This window comes from Siniperca chuatsi, linkage group LG13 (assembly GCF_020085105.1).
Source record: "Siniperca chuatsi isolate FFG_IHB_CAS linkage group LG13, ASM2008510v1, whole genome shotgun sequence".
NCBI classification, from domain to species: Eukaryota; Metazoa; Chordata; class Actinopteri; order Centrarchiformes; family Sinipercidae; genus Siniperca; species Siniperca chuatsi.
In genome coordinates, this window is record NC_058054.1 from 13,167,797 (window position 1) to 13,189,298 (window position 21,502).

At 38.3% G+C, this 21,502-nt stretch overlaps 1 protein-coding gene across 5 annotated transcripts; it reads left to right on the plus strand.

Annotated features, from left to right (window-relative positions):
• Positions 1-914: 914 nt before the first annotated feature.
• On the plus strand, positions 915-21,203 carry mylk4a (myosin light chain kinase family, member 4a). Of its 5 annotated transcripts, none has more exons than XM_044220587.1 (15): positions 915-1,147; positions 13,049-13,183; positions 13,646-13,742; positions 14,119-14,563; positions 15,268-15,632; positions 16,455-16,560; positions 17,061-17,154; positions 17,512-17,621; positions 17,880-18,021; positions 18,135-18,205; positions 18,312-18,440; positions 18,514-18,666; positions 18,768-18,846; positions 19,241-19,295; positions 19,545-21,203. In XM_044220587.1, the coding sequence occupies exons 1-14, from the start codon at positions 1,022-1,024 to the stop codon at positions 19,292-19,294; spliced, it is 2,106 nt and encodes a 701-aa protein (XP_044076522.1). In that variant the 5' UTR covers positions 915-1,021; the 3' UTR covers position 19,295; positions 19,545-21,203. The 5 variants fall into 5 exon arrangements, with proteins under 5 accessions (XP_044076522.1, XP_044076523.1, XP_044076519.1 ...); XM_044220588.1 differs by having other exon boundaries at positions 915-1,102; XM_044220584.1 differs by lacking the exon at positions 915-1,147 and adding an exon at positions 9,470-10,359.
• Positions 21,204-21,502: the final 299 nt, after the last annotated feature.

Here is a 21,502-nt window from a genome sequence, read left to right on the forward strand (position 1 = left end):
TAAAGATGGACACCGTAATTGCAGTTGGGTTGTTTTTGGTTTAACCGTTGGGATGCTAAGTGTGGCTAACTTTGCAAATAAAATGTGACTGTAGCAGTTATTTCAAAACTTGAATGGGCTCAAGGGAAACTTGTTTTTTCCTATAGGCTGTAGTACGTGAATGCAGCACGTGTCTCAGTTATTTTGGCCATGGAGTTTGGAGGACACTTCATTAATTTATATTAGTTTGACAAGGCTGAATTACCAACAAGGCCAGTGGTGGTCCTTTTCAGATCAGTAAAAGTACTAATATCACACTGTACAAATACTCTGTTACAAGTAAAAGTCCTGCATTAAAAATGTTACACAACTAAAAGTATGTAAGTATAATCAGGAAAATGTACTTAAAGTATTAAAAGTAAAAGTAGGCCTACTCAATGCAGAAAAATGTCCCCTGTGACATGTTATACTATTATATATTATGTTCGATAATTATTACTCATGCATTAAAGTAAAAGTAGGATTTTACTGTTGGTTAAGGTATAGCTAATTTTAACTATTTTGTAAAGGACTGCAACTAGTGATTATTTTCATTATGCTGAATCTGCTGATTTCCCCCCCGCCCCCCATTAATCAAGAAGAGAAATGTCATCACAATTACCCAGAGCTCAACGTGACACCTTCACAATGCTTGTTGCTTTATTTTAACACTGTGGCTAAATATCTGTTGGCTTCACTTAATGAGCTATTTAATTACCATGCAAGACCCTCAAGGTTCTCCATACTACAAAAGATAAAAGCATACAATATTATGGTACTTTATTATGGAGAAGAAGCAGAACAAACTGAACTGATTTAATGCTGCTATTTTCTTACAAAGTTAGTGGTACTTAACGGCAGCCCTTCACTGTCTTTCTCTCCTTCTCTGCTCAGATAAAAGACCAGGCCAAGAGAAACACACCAGAAAGGTCAACCAGGCCGGCAAGACGGAGAGAGAGCTCAGAAAGAAAGGGCTGGCAGCCAAGTGTCCCCCTCAGGGAGAATGGCCAAGCTGAAGTCAGTTCATCAGTGTGCCATCAGCCGAAACATGACCAAGCTGGCCTTATTCCCCTACTTGGAGAAGGTGAAAACCATGCGCTGCTTCTGGGAGATGAAGTTTGATCCAGAGGTATCCATGTAGCTCATGAACCCCATATAAAATATATGCAGGCTATGTCAGGGAGTATTCATGTACAGTGTTTTGTCTTTTTTGAATGAGTCTTTTGAGTCTGCAGGAGCACCAGCAGAGGATGGTAAAAGTCACATTTTTAAATAACAGGAATGCTGTAACAATGTACAGGTGCATTTACTTAATTTTCAGCAGAAACTTCACTGCTGCTGCTCTCTTTATAGTAAAAAGTACCAAATGATGTGATAACCAAAGAGTGCCAAAATACTGTAAAGCATGTAGTCTGGGATTCAATTAATCACATGTTGCAGATGTAACATAAGCTGTCTAACATAGAGAAAACTGAGACATTGTGAGTAATCTAAGACGGGTTTTGCTTTTTTTCCCCTACACGGCAGCCAAGAAATTCATTTGAGCAGTGAGAGCACAGCTCTCATCCAGAAGTGAGCTCATTATTGCATTTGGCAGAGCCAGTGGTGAAGCCAGAGGAGGCCGGCGAGATTTCCAGACATGCCGTACATAGCTGTGATTGGCTACTGTCAGCCAGATGATGCTTTCTTGGCATTGTTGCCAAATGGTTTTCACACCTAAAGTGTCATTGTTGCACAATACAGATTATGTGGTTCAGTTTAAAAATCCTCAGAGGTACCATCCCTCATTTATTAAATAATCTATGCCTTAATTGTTCATTTGGATTGGCATTTAATAATGTTTGTTATATTTGTATGCACACAACATGCTAAAATTTAGGATTAAACAATGTAAGATTGCTTCAGCTGAGACTGTGTAAGCCCCCAAATGAATGTCTGTGTGACATTTGGAGCAGTAATCCAATAGCACAGGCTATTTATTTACACCACATCCAAGTGTCTGTGTTGACAGAGAGACTAGACCCCCTATCACAATTCTCTCAGTTTCAATATCAGAACTGTGTTGAAGATTAATTTTGCTTTCGGTGGACTGTGTCATATAGTTTATTCAGAGAGGAGAATAAAAGTCCTGCTTTCTAGCGAAGCTGGAAGGATTAGATAAAGTGAGAGAGAGCGTGTCTCTCACACACCCTTTGCTGGCACCTGTCACTCTTTTGTCACGAGGACAAACTGCCCATCCTTTGGCTCCTAAGTGCTGATGTGAGTGGGGCACTGACTGAATTAACAGAAGCTGTGGAGGATGGTGTAGTATTAATGTTTGGGCGGTCCATACCCTGGGAAGGAAGTGTCATCTCCTCTAAGTCTCCACTTGAGACTCTTCTCCCAAAGCTCCAAGAGTTCCTTTGTAGCTAAAGATAGGAAGAGCAAGGCTATAGAAGAAGGATGAAGAGTAAAGTTAAAGCCATGGAAAACTTTGTCACAGGCTGGGAGATTTGGCTAGTCAACAGCATGTGTCTGGTCGCATCCTACCTCTGGCGCAGGCTGTGCGATCTACTCTGCTACAGGAGGAGGCACAGAGCATCCACTCCACCCGCCATTCAGGTATATACAAGGCTGTTTGACTTGTTGAATAATATTCAAACATTAGCAGAGGAACCAGCTGGATGGACCAATAATTCCCAAAACTTCATATTGTCAGTGTTGTGTTAATGTTTTAATGAACTGCCAGATGGTCAGATACAATTTTCTACCTTTGAGGACAGTAAAGTTGTATTCTATTGAAAATGCACTCAATTTTATTGTTACAAGTCCTACTGAGAGAATACAGGACAAAAGCTCAGTTTATGTCAGGACTTTTCTTGATTTGCTAACACCTGCATAAGATTTCTTTAGGATGCTAGGTCCATGGCCATGCTGCTCAAACGTTTTTGGAGGAAAACATGTTTGGGTCATGTTGGCATTAACATATGATTGTTTTATACCTGTATAGTAAGCATCAGACAAATGGGAATGTAATGTATGCTGCATAAAATCGCAATTTATTGTATTCAGAGCTCAGTTTGCTTTTTCTCTGGAACAATGATGGATAGTTGTGCGATTGCTTCGTGATGGCCTTTAAACAGAATGCCACGATCAGTTACTAATACTATCGATCCTGTTAACAATGTTGTACTGTCTTCAGAGGGTATGGCAGCAGCTGATGGAGCTCCAACATTTAATAATCTCCCTTACTTGATAATCTCACTGTCCTCATAGGAATGTCCCATTAGGCTGGTGAAATAGTCATTTCAAAAAGTCTTTACTGACACATTGTTTTGATTTTTTTTCTTTCTACTTCTATTGTACTGCACTTCATTTGGACGGTCTATACTCTGAGAAGCACCTATATTTGTAAAATCAGTGAGTTACAGTAGGTAAAAAACACCTGACATGTTTAGTAGTAGAGAAATATGTATGTTAAGTATGTTAAAGATGGTGAGAATGAAATCTTGAGGTTGTTGATTAAACATAAAGCCATGTTATTAAAATGGGCACAAGAGACAGCTAGTATCCTTGCTTCCACTTTATTTGTTCTGTTTAGTCTTATTGATGTTATTCTTAGTTTCCTTGGAAGAGGCTATGATGCACATTTGGCATCAAATACATGATTTATAACTGATGACAAGACTTTGAATTCTGTGGGCAAGATCCAGCCCACAAGTTCCATTTGACACAAGACATGAGTTGCCAGCAGGGAGCAGAGGCATGCTGCTGTTGTGTTGTATTGTAGCATCAAATTTCATGTAGAGCAGGCTCTCTGCCGCTTCTTATGAGAGGGCCAATTCTGATGATGGAAATGGGTTTCCTCTTTAATCATAGTGTTATAATTACTTTAACCTCAGACAACAAACAAGCTGTCTGTTTATTTTTTTAACAGCTATTAATAGTACATTTCTGTACTTAATTAGGTTTATTTGACAGGTACAATGCATTCATTTTGTATTATAATATATATTAACATATTATGATTAGATATTTTTATATAATGGATATGTTACTTTGTATGTAATTTATTCTTATTTTTTGTTTAATTATAACATCACTTTATACATTTCTGATTTGTCTAGACACTTTTAAGCACTTACTTTTAATAGCTGCATATTAAGCCATCTTGGCGTTGTCTTTACTTTTATTTGTGCATTATGGACAATTAAGTGCTTACTCTTGCACACACTTTTCCTATATTATCTTCCAGCTAAATGTCACATCTAATTAGTTAGCTCAACATATGGTGGGCAATCCTTTCAGCATGTGATGCTCAGTGAAAGGTGACACTGGTAAATATGATGCATATGTGTTTTGCTATGTTACGGATAGCAGCAGGAAGGATAAAACATGAGATAAAGGGTTGGTGGTGTTCATGAGTGCAGAGTTTAGAGAAGGTACAGTGACCTCTAGTGGTAGAGCCTGACAGGCACACCGCAGTGTTTCAAGGTGATGAAACACAGCTTGAAAATCCTGCTTCTGCTGCCATCTAGTGATTAAAAATGTCCACATTGCTTCTGTGACGTAGCATTACTATACAGTATGTGTAGTACAATGGTGACATCACTATTGCTTTGCCTTGTGGTAGGAAAAGCAACAGGCCTGAAACCTTTTCAGATATATTTACTGTAGGATATCTGTTCCAGTTATTTGTTTGCATCAAAACCATTAGATATGGCCCATTCTCACTTTCCCTGTTTCACTTTGTAGACTGGTTATTTGTACACAGAGAATTCTGCCTCAGTATGAACACACACTACACATCTTTATAAATACACACATACCGCAGTTATCCTTAATGCCATAATAGTACGCCTCAGAGACAAGCTGAAGCCCTCTCACGCTCTCGGGTTTCCATTCCTCCCTTGGCATTTAGAAGATCCACACTGACATTTACTGTAGTAGATCCACAAGTATGTGACTAAGCTTTCTTTGCATTCTGTCGCCAACCTTTAATACCCTTTATGACATCCTCAATGTAAAGCGCTTCTTAAATGTCCATACTGGTAATAATAGTGCATCTGGGAATATCTTCCTCAAGTAGAGGCACCGTACTTGACTGCAGTTATTTCTCAAGTACAAGTAAGATTACGTGTGCTGAATAGAAATAAAAATGTCAATAGCTCTTTTTAAAATTTCTGAGCAGCGGCGAGTTACATAAGATTTCATGTGTCATCCTCACTTAAACCATTTTAATATGAATACACATAATCCTTGTGAAAAGTCAGTGATGCACCATAGAGCTGAAACAATTAATTGATTAATCAATTAGGTGAAATATAGCAGGTGACAAAAATGCCCCAAATGCAGGTCCAGCTTCTCAAATGCAAATATTTGCTTTTCTTAGTCCTCTATGGTAGTAAACTGAGTACTTTTGGTACTTTTGGGTTTTCAACTGTTGGTCAGACAAAACAGGCAATTTAAACGCTTTAACATGGGCTCTAAGAAATTGTTACAGACAATTTATTTTACATTTATTTTTTTTTTTAACTGTTTTTGGACATTTTATCAACCAATAATAACCAAATAATCCTGAGTTGCAGCCCTAATGCAACAAAAATTAGTACCACTCCTGCTTCATAAACATCTTCTCTACGACACATATGTATGTTAATATGGCTAAAAACACTGCCGCTGTCCCAATGCTCAAACATGTCCTTTCTAGCTCGTGAGCATACACACATATTCGTTTGTGACTTGAGTGTCCGCCTCCTGCTCTTCCTCTGGTCAGGAAACCTTCGATTTCGCTGCAGGAGTGGTTTGAGAAGTTTATATAGATGTAACTTTTTTGTACATACTTTTTTTCAAACTTAAAAGATTTTGAGTATCACTTTACATCTGACTTTTGAGCTCCAGAGTCTCCCTGTTCATTCTTTATACAGATGAACAATGCCACCTGCTGTTCAAAATAAAAACCTAGTTAGAGGATAATTGGACCAGGCACATACAGTTTCACATAATTTAGTTCCTCTGTGCGTGTCCAATTCGAAAAGGCATCAGTGCAGATCTTATGCAGTCTCTTTAGCTTGGATGGGATAACATGAACATTTATTACATTTCACAAGGCAAACAGGCATGTATTTGTATGCATGTAGGCTATGTGGGGAGTCAGTGTATTGAATCAGCATAATGTAGTTTTTCTAGCCTCATATAAACAAACCCAAAAATTCTGTCAAAGTGCAGCAGCAAACTGTGCTTACATGCCAAGAGAAAACATGAAATGATGGGGAAAGAGACGTCTTAGACATTAGCACGAGGAGTTAAGTTTCATCGCTGCCACACACATTTAGGCCCACAAGTTTCCGAGAGAAAGTATAGCCAGAGTTGGCAGGCTGTGCGATGTGTGAGTGGAGACTGGAGAGATGACTGGACAGTAGCCACAGTACAGTCCTGGTGCTTCCCAGGACATTGTGTTCTCTGTTAGGGAGGTCGTGCTCCATTTTTAACAGTTCACCTTGTCCCAGTGCCAAACAAATAGCCTCATGCAGAAGGCCATGCAGATCACATTATTCAGTCATATAACTTCCCACAAGTTCTGATTGTTCAGAAAAAGTACAGAAAAATGTGCATTTTTGTCTTTTTGCTCTCATGTGTACTCACAGGAGGTTATAGACTTTATACTTATATAGACTTATATACTTTATTTGGTGTATAAAACCTATTATGCTGTAATTATTGTTTATGACTTCAAGCAGTTGTTTGCTATAAAAATGTCCCTGAGACCTTCATTTATTTGGATTTTTTGTTATTTGTGGTCAAATGGTCTCATAATTATATATGTTATAATGAGGTGCCCTATTGACCTATAATTAACAACAATTTATTAAAGCTGCAACAAGTAGTCGATTCTTTGATTAGTTGATTAAATTAGAGGAAATTAATCTGCTATTTTAATAATTGATTCATTGTTTTGGGGTTTTTTTAAGCAAAAATGCCAAATATTCTCTGGTCCCAGCTTCTTAAATGTTAGGATTTGCTTTCTCTGTCCATATCATTGTAGATTGATCTTTGGGTTTTGGGGTTGGACAGACAAAAATAAGATGTCAGACATGGGCTCTGGGAAACTGTGACAAGCATTTATTTGACATTACCTACACCAAGCAATTAATCGAGTAATTAAGCAAATAATTGGCAGATTAATCAAAAATGAAAATAATCATTGCCAGCCCTACTATTTACCTTGATATTGATAATAAATTTGATTTATGGGGTATGTTTCTATGTACTAAAGACACTTTACACCATAAAACAACAGCAAAAAATAAAAGATACTGGTTTCATAATTATTAGGGTTACAAAGGATGCATGGTGACCTTAAAAGTTTGAAGTTTTACTATTTAAAGGAGCTAAGCCCTCTGCTGTATATCACTTTACCTTTAAATCTTTTCCACTCTTGATATCCATAAGTAGTAGGTGTTCAAACTGCAAGGTCAGCCAGGGCACACGGACACACAAACATGGAAGTATTTGTTCATTATTTGCCTTCTGAACATACATGCAGTTTGACAAATGCCTCAAAACATGCTAATAATTTTGCTGTCACATTAACTAAACAACATTTTAATCATGCACCAATAGACGGGGCAGAGATTTCTCAGCTGCCACCTTGTGTGCTCAGGCTGTGTGTACACATACTTGTGCTTGGCAAAGACGGTGAGAGAGGACTTTGAGCACCGGTCATGATGCTGTTACTTTCTTTGGCGTTAGTTTCACTGTAAAGTGTAAGTGATATACACTTGATATTTGCTTTGTGTCATAGGCCTCAGACGCCAAAGGTCTGTTTATAACCCCTGCTGGGTTTGATATCCTTAAAGTCCCCTCTACCTTTAAGCAATGACAGATATAATGTGATGCCATCGTAGTCATGCGTGCTATCCATTAATCTGCAGCAAAATAACAGATTTAACAATGCTGTGTGGCAGAATCCATTTCTTTTTGTCTTTTTATTTACATTTGTAAAGAAATACTTTAAATTCTTCTTGCTGCTTGTGTGGAAAAAAATCCAGTCTGTTCCATGCACACGACTACATAAGAAAGTTGTCTGTCCATGCCGCTCAAATTGACACAACAATGCTGCAAATGACCTATGTTGTCTGTCATCTGCTGGCATCCAATGACAGGTGTGAGCGTCCCTGTCTCTCCTTGAATGATTGATGGTTGGTCTCACTCCCATCTGTTTCTGCTGTGACAGTCACTTGTTCTTTCCGCTGTAGCCATCCTGCGCAAGTGAAAGAGCGTAATATGCAAACTTGATGCGGTGACTTGTCATGAAACATGAGCTGACAGGTAAACTCTATCCCTTCCCTTCCCTCACCTTACCTGACTCAACTCCACTTTCTCTACCAAGTTCACACCCCTCTTCGGTTCCCTGCACCCCTGAGCCCAGATTTTGGTTTGAGCCACAGGAGTGAGAAGAGCTTGGCTGAGGTCACCGCAGTCTGTGCCTCTGTTGTATTTCATGGTGGCTTGAGCAAAGCTGGTGGCTTGAGCAAAACTGGATTCCTCCTAAGCTCTATCATCCATGAATTTATGGCGACAAAATGAGTTTTCAAAGTTTGTGAAGGCAAAGTTGTCAGGAAATAGCTTGAGTAACCCACCATATGTGCATTGCAGCATGTAGTTAATAATTTTGACTATAGTATTTATTCTCTGATGTAGTTCAGTGTTTGCTTAGGAATTTAATATCTGTTTATACTCTGTGAGTTGACATAAACACATGTCACTTGTTAGAATTAATCATACATATTTTGATTCATGGGCAACATGGATTCCGGTCATATTACAAGAGCTAAGTTAAAATTGATCCCTTACTCTCTTAAGGAAGGTTATCAGTGGATGTTTTTGTCAGTCAGTAGGGCATCGTATAAATAATCCCGTGTCTCTTCTTTCAGCAGAAGGGCTAAACATCTTACTGTAGGTCCCCTTAGCCAGGAGCCACAGGCTTCTTCTTTCCCTTGACACTTGGTGCAAGTTACAGGCATTCAAGAGATAAAGAGGGAATTTGCATTGCAATATGGTTCTCATTCACAATTGTACACAGACAGACCCATATACAGCAGTGACAAATGACCAGCAGCCTAGTCCTTTCAGACTTTTTAATCCCATGAATATTATTTGAATATTACTTTTTCATTGTCAACACAACTTGTACTGTGTTGAGAGGCGTGTCCATCTGTTCCAACCAGTTAATGTCATTGTCAGGAAAAAAACGGAAAAAATGAATGCGCATTGTCACGCTTGTCTTACACACTGCAGAAGTACTGTGTACAGTGACCATTTTGACACCTAGCAGGAGAGTGACGGTGGTAGGCTTAACACTTAAAGGCTCTCAAATGTCTCATAGCCCAACCAGTGCCAAGCCCCCACCCCAAACACTTGACCCCTGCTGACGTAGGCTGTCCATTTACATTTAGGGACACCAGCTCACTTCATTCTTAATACCATTTCTAGTGTGGAGAGAAGCAGGCGCCAGGGATAAAGTGTGAGAAAAACAGAGAAGTTTTTTTTAAAACTTAATACTAGTCAGAGCTGACTTTACCAGAGTTTGCAGTTGTAGAGGTTTCAAATCTTCATCTGCATTGCTGGTGATTAGTGATTTTTGATTTTGAATCCCTCCTGTTGCACTGTTTCACTTTTCTTAATTAGCTTGCACACCAACAGGGAGCACAGAAGGGAAGAGCTGGCTACGATTTTTGAAAAAGTCTTTTCGTCTGTTTCACGGACGTTATTGGTCCTATTTTTGTCTCAAGTTGGTGTCTTAACGTGATTTTTATATCACCGGAAGCCATGAGTTCCTTAGTAATGAACACAGTAGGAGATTGCAGCAGTGCAAGCTTTGACATCATCCAAAAACGGATAGAGTCACTGAGCAGCAAGATGGACAAGCTCATCAACATTCAAGAAAAGGTCCTCAACCGACTAGATGGGATGTCTCAGGACATTGATGGCATTGAAAAGGATATGGAGGAATTGAAGGTAGACAAGGAGGAGATCCATTTTCCACCCAGGATGGTGAACCAGACCCAGGTCATGGGGCGAGAGGTGAGGGAGATATGTCAGGAGATGAGCACGGTAATGTCGGTGGTGAACCAGCGGTCCGAGCAGCAGGCTCAGAAGCTCGAAGGGATGGAAAAACTGGTCCTTAGCATGCAGCAGATGATCAGCTTCATTGGGGAGACGGTGAAGAGTTCCAGGGTTATGGAGCTGATGTTCAAAGGCCCTGCAGCTCGGAAGGGCTCTAAGCTCAAAGACAATAAAGGCAAGCAAGCCATTAAGAGGAAATCATCTACAGACACAATAAACAAGAAGCCTGACAAGGTGAGACTAAGAAATAACATGCTGAAACTCAAAAATTGCTTCAAGTGTGTATCTGCTGTACGGCCAAATGTGCAAAGGCAGCATTATGTTGCTTTTGCATACAGTAGGTTTTGGAGAAATATAATCCAAATATTGTTGATATGGATTAAGGGTTTGATATTTTGTCAGTTTAGATTCTAAAGTGTACATTTGACATTTTTAAGTTTCTAAAGGTGTTGCCATGTATCACAGCCCATTCATCACTTAGGACATCTAGTCTCGTTCTTGCCGCTGTAGCAGAAGATGCTCCATATTTTCCATGCTGACTTTGATTTCTTAGATCTTAAAAAGATCTCGTTGTTGTGTTGGCAGAACATGTGAAAATGATCATAGCAGCAAAGTTGACCACCCCAACAGTTCTCTTGCCGATGAATGTGACTTGGCTTGCGTGTTAAATTACCCATATTATGGGCTAGGGTAATAGGTAGTGTCTGGGATTTGGCGTGTTTACACTTGCCAACTGCTGATTGATGGTAAAGTAATTAAGAACGCTAATCTTATAGTGTTATGTAAACTACTGCACAATAAATATGTCACTCATAGCTTATATAAAACCCCAATTGATCTCACATTTATACTTGTTGGCCCTCTACCCATGCTGAGTGCAACGTGGCCTCCTTGGCATGAGGCTCATACTGGGACTCCCCTGGCTGGGCACGAGAGGGCCGGTGTGAGGCCAGGGGTGAAATGTGAGTGTCCTGGTTTTGAAATGCTGTTTTTGAATCTGGGCTGCAGTGTTTGTGGTCTAAAAGGGCTTTAACCCCTTCAGCTCACCAAGAGTCAGGTGTCAACAAATTGTGATGAGTCAGTCTTTCTCCCCATCTCTCATTAGTAATTTGTTTCTTTCACTAACTCACGTAAACAAGTCACATATCTGCCGTGTATCTGCTTTGTGAACACTGTTAATCTTACTTGTGTCCAATTCAATTCTGTGCCAGTTCGGACATGGTGTGTTTTACATGTTACCCTCTATTGTAAAGCGGTAACAGTGGGTACTGCCTAAAGTCTATGCCATGTGATTCTTTGCAAATTATTTAACTTCAGCACAAAATAGCTCTTCATAAAATGTTATTGGGAGTCCTGCTGTTAATGCTGTCAAAGCACCTTTGATTTAGAGGTTCCAATAAATGTCTGTATTTAACACGGCATGCTGTGTTCCAGCAATTGCTGGTATATGTTCAGAGAAGTAAAAGAGTAAATATGTACTTATGTAAATATCAGTGAGGTTACTGTTGTTCCACTGTGCTTTGCACTTGTATGTCAGGATGTGGAACTTACATTTTTAACTTAATGTCTTAAGTTTCAACTTTGGCTTGGCTGAATTAAATGCTTTCTAATTCCTGTGACACTGAAGTCACCTCCAAATCAAACCTGAGGTTTTTGACTTCATTATACAATCATAAGTCAGACCATGGCCCTATATAAAGGTCACTAAGTGCTGCTTGGCATCGAAGGCATGAGCTGCACTTACAGACTCCCTAAAGCACGTTATCGCCATACTCCTATCATTTCCGTAACTGCTGAGGTTAGAGTCATATCTCTTCTCCACTATGACCTACAAGCAAAGAGCAAACTCACCTGAGTGGTTGTGACGTCACGTGACAAGGTTATCACATAAACTTGAAGGAATACTTGTTATAGTGCACAGTGTACAACAGTGCAGTCAGCTTTTTGCATTCATATTTGTGTTAAATTAAGATATGACTGAATTCAAGCCAACTATAATTTTGGATCATAATTTTATGGCTATATTATATCCTGATGATTAATGACCACATACCAACCCAATGACTTTCGTGTGACTCACATTTCAGGGAATTTCTGTGGTCGTCAGAGCACTTGTCAGGTGGTGGCTCCATCTTCCTCCACCTCTAGAGGTGTGAGATATCTTACAAGTAATTCCTGTTACTACGGCCTCTCCACGCTCTCCCCAATCTACCAATCGGAGTTCTGAACTCCAGAAAACACTGCTGTCACTGGGGAAACACTGCACTCTAAATATCCCCTCTACTGTTTATCTCATGACAGCATTCAGAGAACAAATGTGAGACACCATGGGTTCAAGACAGGTTATTCCATGCTAACCTGATCAGAGAGTGTTTAGTGAGTTTCCTCAGCTTAGAAATTTGAACAACAGCCTTCGGTCACTTGTAATATTTTCCGCTCAGGGTCGGCATTGCATTCCATCGCTGAGTACGACAAGTGATAAGCTATAAATTCACTGCCCTGCTGCTGTCTATCCATCTGTTATGAATAATCAAAGGCATGCCATGATACAAGTCAATCTGTGCATAGGAGATGTGCAATAAATGTGCTAATCTGTTAGCTGAAAAAGTGTTGATTATATTTAGCCTTTTTTAAAAATTATTTTATCTGTCATTTCATTGATTGATTAATTTGATTTGATTCATTTGTTGTGTTGTGTGTTTGACATGTGAACCTAACTTCATCAAATCAAACTGTCGCTGTCATTTCATTGAATTATTCATTTGATTTTTGATTCATTTGTCATGTGTGTGTTACATGTTATCCTAACATCGTCATCAACCTCTTGTCTCTCTTGTTGACATTCATTCTCATATGTGATATTTCTTCCATTCCATGTGCATTCAAATAACCCTACTAAGCATTCCCATCTTCTTTTTACTAGAATCCTTCCTCTAATAAAGCCAGTAAAGGGAATCAGGAGATAATTCCTGCATGTGAGCCCCGTTCTCCACAGCCTCACAAGATAAAGCTCCATGGACCAAAGCATTTCCTCACCTCTCGTAAATGTGGAAACTTTGTAGGTTTATTGTGCTTATAGTCTGTATGTATACAGGAATTTATCTTTTTATTTATAATATGCAAGTATACTGTATGCGCTTTTGCATTTCTGGCTTCAGACTGGCACCTTGTTCTTCATGTTTTAGCTTAAAGGGCTGCCTCCATACTGTGAATATTGTGCTGATTTTCTTGACAAGAAACGTCTAACATTGTGAGATTTTTGCATAGCTATAGTTACATTTGGCAAAGAGAAGAATCATTGTTACCTTCATTTTTGCTTTGGGACAGTAAATAGTACGAGTGTGATCTAGCTGAATTGTTTATTTTAGACAGGAATAATAAAGCAAAGTTCTGGTGGATAAAAAAAAATCTAAATATTCCTTTAATATAACATTTTAACTGAAATAATTGATTTGAGAATGTAAAAACTGAATGTTGATATATTGTCCAGATTTCACTGTTTTTTATTTGTATTTCACAGTTGAAGGACCACAAAGGTAAAGATGGTGCAGATAAGCCCTGTTTGAGCCCTAAGGGTCTGAAAGCTCAAAAGAAGATGAAGCCCCCAGACACAGCAGGTGCTGAGATCAACATATTGTCAGTTCTACAAAGTTCTGTCAGTGTTTAAACTCCGGTGTCCAGTTAAAATAATTAATGAGACACGGCAGCAGCAATATGTAAATAAAAACATGAATTTGCCCTCAAAGCTTCGATGAGAGAATTAGTTAGAATGATATTACATATTACATGTGGTCGACTAGCATTTATACTGTGACACAGAAACAAATTTCAGAAGGTCAAAATTGAAATATCGGGCAACCTCATGATTTACCCCATAACCTTTGACAAAACAAACAATTCAATGTTTATGCAGCTTCATTTGTTGGAAAGCTATGATGAATGTTTAACAGGTTGTGAGAGACTGAATCCAAATTCTATTTGGACTTTTTGCAGAAAATATCTCCCTGAAGAAGCAGGTGTTGCTTCTAGAAGAGGTGCAGAAACTCAACCAGGAGAATGCAGAGAAGTCAGGTCACCAGCTCACCCCTGGATATTTGGATCTGGAGGCTGGAGTGTCCCCTAAAGATCGACAGCCAGATGCCCCTGCTTGCTACTTGTACCTGCGTGAGGATTCCCAAGTGGCTGCGGCTGAGAAACTTGAGGCTGTTGAGGCAGTTAGTGAGGAGGAGGTTGGGGAAAAGGTGCATGAGGCAGAGGCAGCGGTTACAGAGGAGGATCCTAAGCCTGATGTGGAGGATCAGGTGAAAGAGAACGATGAAGAAAAGCTCTATGTCCCAGAGGAAAAGAAGGAAGAGGTTGCTTCTCCAGCTGAAGAAGTAGCCAAAACCTCAGAGTTCCCAGCTGCACATGACGCCGAAAAAGAACTGACTGCTCCAAGGTAGTCTTATGTTAACTGACTATGTTTAGTCCATAAATCGATGAATATTTTGATACTTGTCTAATCGTTTAAGTTATTTTTAACGCAAAAATACCAAACAGTTGATGTGAGAATTAGCTGGCTTTCCTTATGTTGCCTTATAAGTAAATTGTAAATTTTGGGATTTTGGGCTGTTGGTCGAACGAGAAAAACATTTGATGATCATGAATCGTGAAGGACATTTTTCTGATGTTTTATAGGCCAAACATTCAATCAAGAAAACAATTGACAGATTACACATTAGACTACAGAAATATTAAGCTTATTGCCTCACTATTTTTCATATATTTTTAACTCAGCAGTTCAGTGGAATAGAGCCTCATCTATCTGTTATGGATACAGTTATATTTCAGAGATCCTACAAAAAACTCTTAGCAAGATAGTTTGGACTATTCACAGCTAATGTAGGCAAGGTTGTCATTTGTCATTAGCCTTGGCTTATTATATATACTGTATATATTTCAATAATCAAGCCATTTCATGATATTATGACTTAATTCTTAATGGTGTTGGATTATATTTTTTTTTCAAAGATCAATTAAACTGTGCCTTTAGCCACATCTACAGTATGTATCAAAATTACACAAGCTGTAATGAAACAAAAGTAAACAATAAACAAGCAAACAAACAAAAAACAAATAAAAAACATCACAACTTTTTTCCAGCAGCGATGACAACAAAGATGCCTCCCCATCTCCAGAGGCCGAGCAGGACCAAATATCAGAGGTCAGCAGCACAAGTATCAAGTCCTTTGTGACTGAGGAACACTTTGTAGTGGAGGACCACACAAAGAGTCAGGTGGTGGTGGAGGAGCTGGAGGAGGAGGAGGAGGAGGAGGAGGAGAAGAAGAAGGAAGACAACAAGGGGGATGACCAGAGGCTGAAGTCTGAGGACTGGGCCGTCTTCAGGGCAGATGGAGTTGAATTCCAGTTAAACCTAAAACAAAGGGTGAAGAGAGCAAGAAAGGAAAACGATGCAGAAAATTATGCAGAAGAGGAGGATGATGAAGACGCAGAGCGGTACTTTATTGGTAAGTCAGGACTCCTCAACACTAATCATGGTAGGATGTTGAAATTTTGATTTTTATTTACCCAGTTTTAACCCAGTTTTTCAGTCCAGAAAAAGTCCACTGTTACAATTGTAAAATCTACATGTTGGAGACTGTTAAAGAAGTAAACATAAGTAAGAAGTAAAAGTACAAAAGTACTAGCATGAAAACATATTTAAAGTACCAAAGGTAAAAGTACTCATTATGCAGAATGACCCATTTTGGAATAATATATTATAACATACTATAATATATAATATAATATAATAATGTGATATTATTGGATTATAATAATAGATGCATCACTGTGTTCATCACTTTAATGCTGCAGCTGGTAAAGGTGGAGCTCTTTAATTACTTTATATACTGCTGGGTAGTTTATGAATTTCCCCCTGAGGATCACTAAAGTTTTATCTTTATAATACATCGTCATTTATTTGTTGACTAGATTTTGTATTAATAATCTGAATCTGCAAAGTAACTAAAGTTATTAAATAAATGTAGTGGTGTAAAAAGAACAATATTTACTCAAGTAAAGTACAAGTACCTCAAAATTGTACTTAAGTACAGTACTTGAGTAAATGTACTCACTTACTTTCCACCACTGCTCCTCAATAATATTTAGGCAACAACTGCGCCTGTAGTTTATCATGGCGTGTTAATACACAATGTGCTAACTTGAATATAGCAGCCATGCACCCTTTCAAAAGCCTCACTGTAGCTGATGCTCCTGTGTTCTCACATTCCTCATAACTTATTAAAACAGATTATATCTATTCTCTCTGGCCCCCCTTCCTACTTTAGACACCACTCCTCCTGCAGTGGCTCCTTTTAATCACCGCATCGTTTCTGCCAAGCCCAACCAGATCATCAACTTCTACACCATCAACTGGCAGGAGGTCCTGGGCGGGTGAGCACCGTACTTTTCAAGTATCTATGTAAAAAAAAAAAAAAGAAAGCTATTGATGACCAGTTGATCTATCACAGATCTAAGTCAGTGAGAGAGAGGTTCTCAATTCCCATAAAGCTTAATTGCGTAACCCTCTCTCCTCTCCTCTCCCCTGGTTCATAACTTCAGAGTCACGGCAGTTATTTTTACTTCAGGACTGAGTGGTATGTGAAACTGTATCCCTGATGCCAGCTGGTAGCTAATCACTAAGTGTTAATCCAAGTCTTCAAAGAGGAGACACAGCCCAGCTCCGATTTAATGAAATAACAGATTAAGCAAAACACTGTCCTAAAACTTCTCCGTTTTCAGTTTTTGATTTGTCATGGAAACATAAAACACTATCACTGTCCTGTTTCACAGCTGTTTCTAGGCGGCTAGGATGTACGATTTGAGATGATAGAGTTGGGAACTGTTACTCTGTAACTATGGAAATTAAATGTTTTTCTCTCTCTCTCTTCAAGGGGTCGTTTTGGCCAGGTACACAAATGTGTTGAAAACTCTTCCGGTCTCACTTTGGCAGCGAAGGTCATCAAAGCCAGGAGTCTGAAAGAAAAGGTACAGCACCTAACGTTCACTGTCATGATAATGAATTAGTCCTATTTTGATGCAACAGTGAGAGCCACGCCACATGATATAAAAAGCAGGGGCTCAGTTCCAATTTTTAGTAAATACTAGTATACTACAAGCCCCCTTGGAACAGAAGCAGAGGGAATACTTCTCACCTAGGTGAGAAATATTTGACCTAGAAGAGAAGATGCATTGTCTCATAGCAAAGAACAGCTGACACCTCTCATCGTGTGCGTGTGCTCGCTTGTCTGTGTTTGTGTGTCCGTGTGTGTCCGCATCTGTGTTTGCTTCTGCATCTGGCTGTCTGTCTGTCTGTCTGTCTGTCTGCACCTATGTTTTTGGTAGGAGGTGGTGAAGAATGAGATCCAGGTCATGAATAATCTGGACCATGCCAACCTGATCCAGCTCTATGCAGCTTATGAGTCAAGGAATGACATCATCCTTGTACTTGAATAGTATGCTCCTTCTTTTATATTTTCAGCACATTTTCAAAACAGCTTATTGAACCTTATACCAAGTAACTGTCTTTCATAGACTTTAAGCTAGAGTTACTTCAATAATGCCCATTAGAATTTTAGTTAATTATTTAATTCATGTCTTATTATTTGTTTGACAAATGTATTCTTCAAAGTGTGGATAATTAGGCTAAAATGAAACTTTAGATTTAAAATGCTTTAAGTGGTGTTTTTTTATGCATTTGTCTTTAACCTCAGTGTTGGTGGAGGGGAGCTGTTTGACAGGATCATTGATGAAAACTACACTTTAATGGAGCTGGACGCTGTGGTGTTCATCAGGCAGATCTGCGACGGCCTGCAGCACATGCACAAAATGTACATCCTACACCTGGACTTAAAGGTAACAAAGTCACTTATATTTGTTTTAATGTTTATTTTAAAAACAGACTTCACGCATTCTCGAAGTTTAATCAATCAATTACTTAAGTTAACTTGTTTTGTTATAAATTTCAGCCAGAAAACATTCTATGTGTGAGCAGAGTCACAAATAAGATCAAAATCATCGACTTTGGTCTTGCTAGGATGTAAGTACCAGTATTTGCTTCTGTTTTATTGACAGTTTTATTGACTGCTGTAGTCATATAAAATGTAAATGTCATTGATATGAATTTCAATTATATTCCCACACAGATATAAACCACGGGAGAAACTGCGAGTGAATTTTGGCACTCCAGAATTTCTTGCTCCTGAGGTCATCAACTATGACTTTGTGTCGTTCAACACAGACATGTGGAGTCTCGGCGTCATCACCTACATGCTGTAAGTAAACACACAAACACATTCACACACACGCACAAACTAATGTTAATGACTGTCTGTCTCTTCCCGTTAGTCTGAGTGGTCTCTGTCCCTTCCTTGGTGACGATGATAACGAGACTCTGAATAACATCTTGGCCTGTAAGTGGAACTTTGAGGAACAAGAGTTTGTAGATACGTCTGAAGAAGCCAAAGACTTCATCTCCAGACTCCTCATTGTGAATAAAAGGTATCCATCTTCTCACTCTGTTTTACTGTCTTTTTGTGTGCTGAGGTTAACATGTTTAGAACATATGAATAATATTTGTGTGCCATTGTGTTTGTCATCAGTTGGAGGATGGGGGCATCTGAGGCCTTAAGACATCCGTGGCTATCTGACCCAGTCCTTCATCATCGCCTTTATACAAAGGTAGAATACTCAGTCCTGGTCTGCATTTATCATAACTAAACTGAGATACTACACTGGACTGCTGATCTTAAACTAACTGAAGTCTCCAAAATAATATTGAATCAATAAAATTAAATCTTGGACAAATTCAACTTTCTTTGTAATTTCAGGGATCTAGTATATTAAAAAAAATAGGAAAGTTTGTTGCACACTTTCTGAAGCTCATATATTAACATTCCTAATATTTGAAAGGTTTTTCTTTATGTGGTAGAGAAGTAAAATATGCAATTTTTAAAACAAAATTACACATATAAAATCATGTTTACGGAATGAGGATACCTATATATGTGTTTATTATAGTTTTTTTTTTTTACATTTGCTCTAATGAACATTTTTTGGGGGCTTTATTTCACAGAAAACTATGTGCAGATCACGGCGATCATCATGTGTGCCCACGACTGATAGTTGAGGTTGGTCTGGTTTCTTTTCTTCTTGGCTAAAAAATTATTTTGTTATTCTGTTTGACCAATTACATTTTTTGTATTTGTAAAAAGAGATCAGAGTACCACCTCAAACATTTAACCCTCACAGGAATGCTTTCAAAATATCCACAAGGGGGAAGCATGTCACAAATTTTGTGCAGTGTAGCACAGCAGAAACAGGAGACTCGGTAACTGCCTGTTACAGATGTACAATATTTACACTGTTTTTGTTTTTAGGGCTACCATGATGTGATGGCTCCAGCTGTGGCCACTTGGACCAATCCTCTTGTCCATCTAAATTACCTAATTTTCAGTCCACACACCTGTGGCATGGGCTGAAATTCTGGCTACCCCACAAACCTTTTCTTGACATGTGATCCACTGTGTTGTGTTAATGTAAGCAATATATACAAAAAACAATATACAGACAAAAATAGTTTTGTTTAATTGGAATTTAATAGTAGATAGTCCCACCATGCATTAGACTGTACTTTCATGAAAATGTCTTTTCCTTGAATACAATTCATAACTGTAATGCAAGTGAAACAAAGGGTGAATAAAATAACAAGAACATCTCATAACATTAATCAATCCAGTAAATGTAATAAATGCTAAATGCTTTGTGAAGCTGACCATGTTCAGTAATTGTTGAGAGTCTAGATTGTTTGTAGTAGTGTATTGGATTGCATTACTTTGTAAGGCGTTTGTTATTTTTTCATCCCCTTGTATATATGGCATTTCAAAACGATGCTAATGTCATAATCTGACCTAGCTTCATTAGACATGGATTATCATATAAGAGCTTGATTGTGTGTGGCGCTTTTGCCTTGAAAGCATGTGCACATTGCACATCTAATCCACTTTGAAATATCCCCTCAAGTGAGCCACCCTCATTTATCTCTAACCAAATACACTGTGCTGTTATTGATTGCTGCTGTTTTCATTGTCTGTTGATAGATAACAACTTTACATGTTTAGAAACATACCTTGACTGCTTCTGTATGAAAGCATGATTTGTATTATGTGACTGTAATAATCTGTGTTGCATTTCTCTGTGCTCAGTTACAAATATTATCCAATATCCTTTTTTGGGCTGTAAATAAATGCCGAACTGTAGATTAAAATTCAGGCTTTCTTATATCTTAGGGAACAGACTCCATAAAATTGCTGGATGTGTTTTGTATGTATGGACAGAATGGAATTTGTGTGGTCTGTGTCATGAGCTGTATGTGCACTTTATAGTGTTAATTATTCAAACATAGATTATACGTGAAGCTACCATAGTTCCAGTTAAAAGGCTTGTGTGGCCAGATCTACCCATATTTCCTACATCTTTTTCATCCTGCTTTGTCCAGGTTTTTAGGTTTTTATAAAGAAAATACTTTTCTACTTTATAACAAACGGTTCACCGACACAGTTTATGTCTTATCAGCTAAGTGTATTATTTTAATTTTTTGTTGCATGCCTTTATGTGTTTTATCAGCCATTAAATGCTTAAACTTGATACACAGAAAAATCATTTTTTAAAACTTTTTTCTTTTTTTAATTGTACTGTATGCTTGAGCTGTCATACCACTCTAGTGCCACTTTAGCTGCATATTCATGCTACTGTAGATGCTTTTTCCACAAAACAGTGTTATCTTTGAAATGCCTTCTGTGAAGGTCCATTAACTGAAAGTAATACACAACCTACCTAATGTTGCCTAAGTAGATCAAATGTTGCTAGAACTACATTTATGTGGTTTTAATTTAACATCACAATGAATGTTACATTAATTGTTGTTGAACACAGAGTGCTAGTAAAAGAAGTTGTCCTCACCGAGTGTTAACAATTTCAAATTCAGCATGTATTTGTGAAGTGTGTACACATCCATTAAATTGAAGTTGTGTCTTAAATGAGAGTATGTTTCATTTTATTATTGTTGTTTGAAGTTCAGCTGTATCCAGAAACTGAAAAGAGCCTCAACATACATACTCATAAGTGGGCAAAATATAAAAAAGGAAATACAAACAGATTTTCAATAAATGCCAGTGGCTTGCAAATAAAGAGATAGGAAAACCATGTAAATAATTTAAATCCAGGTTTAATTATAGTATCATGTAGATGACTTTTGTCCTCCTGAACCTAAGTTAAGTTAGAAGATGGGGATATGACTACCTTTGCCCTTTTAATACCCAAACAGAGTAGCACAGAG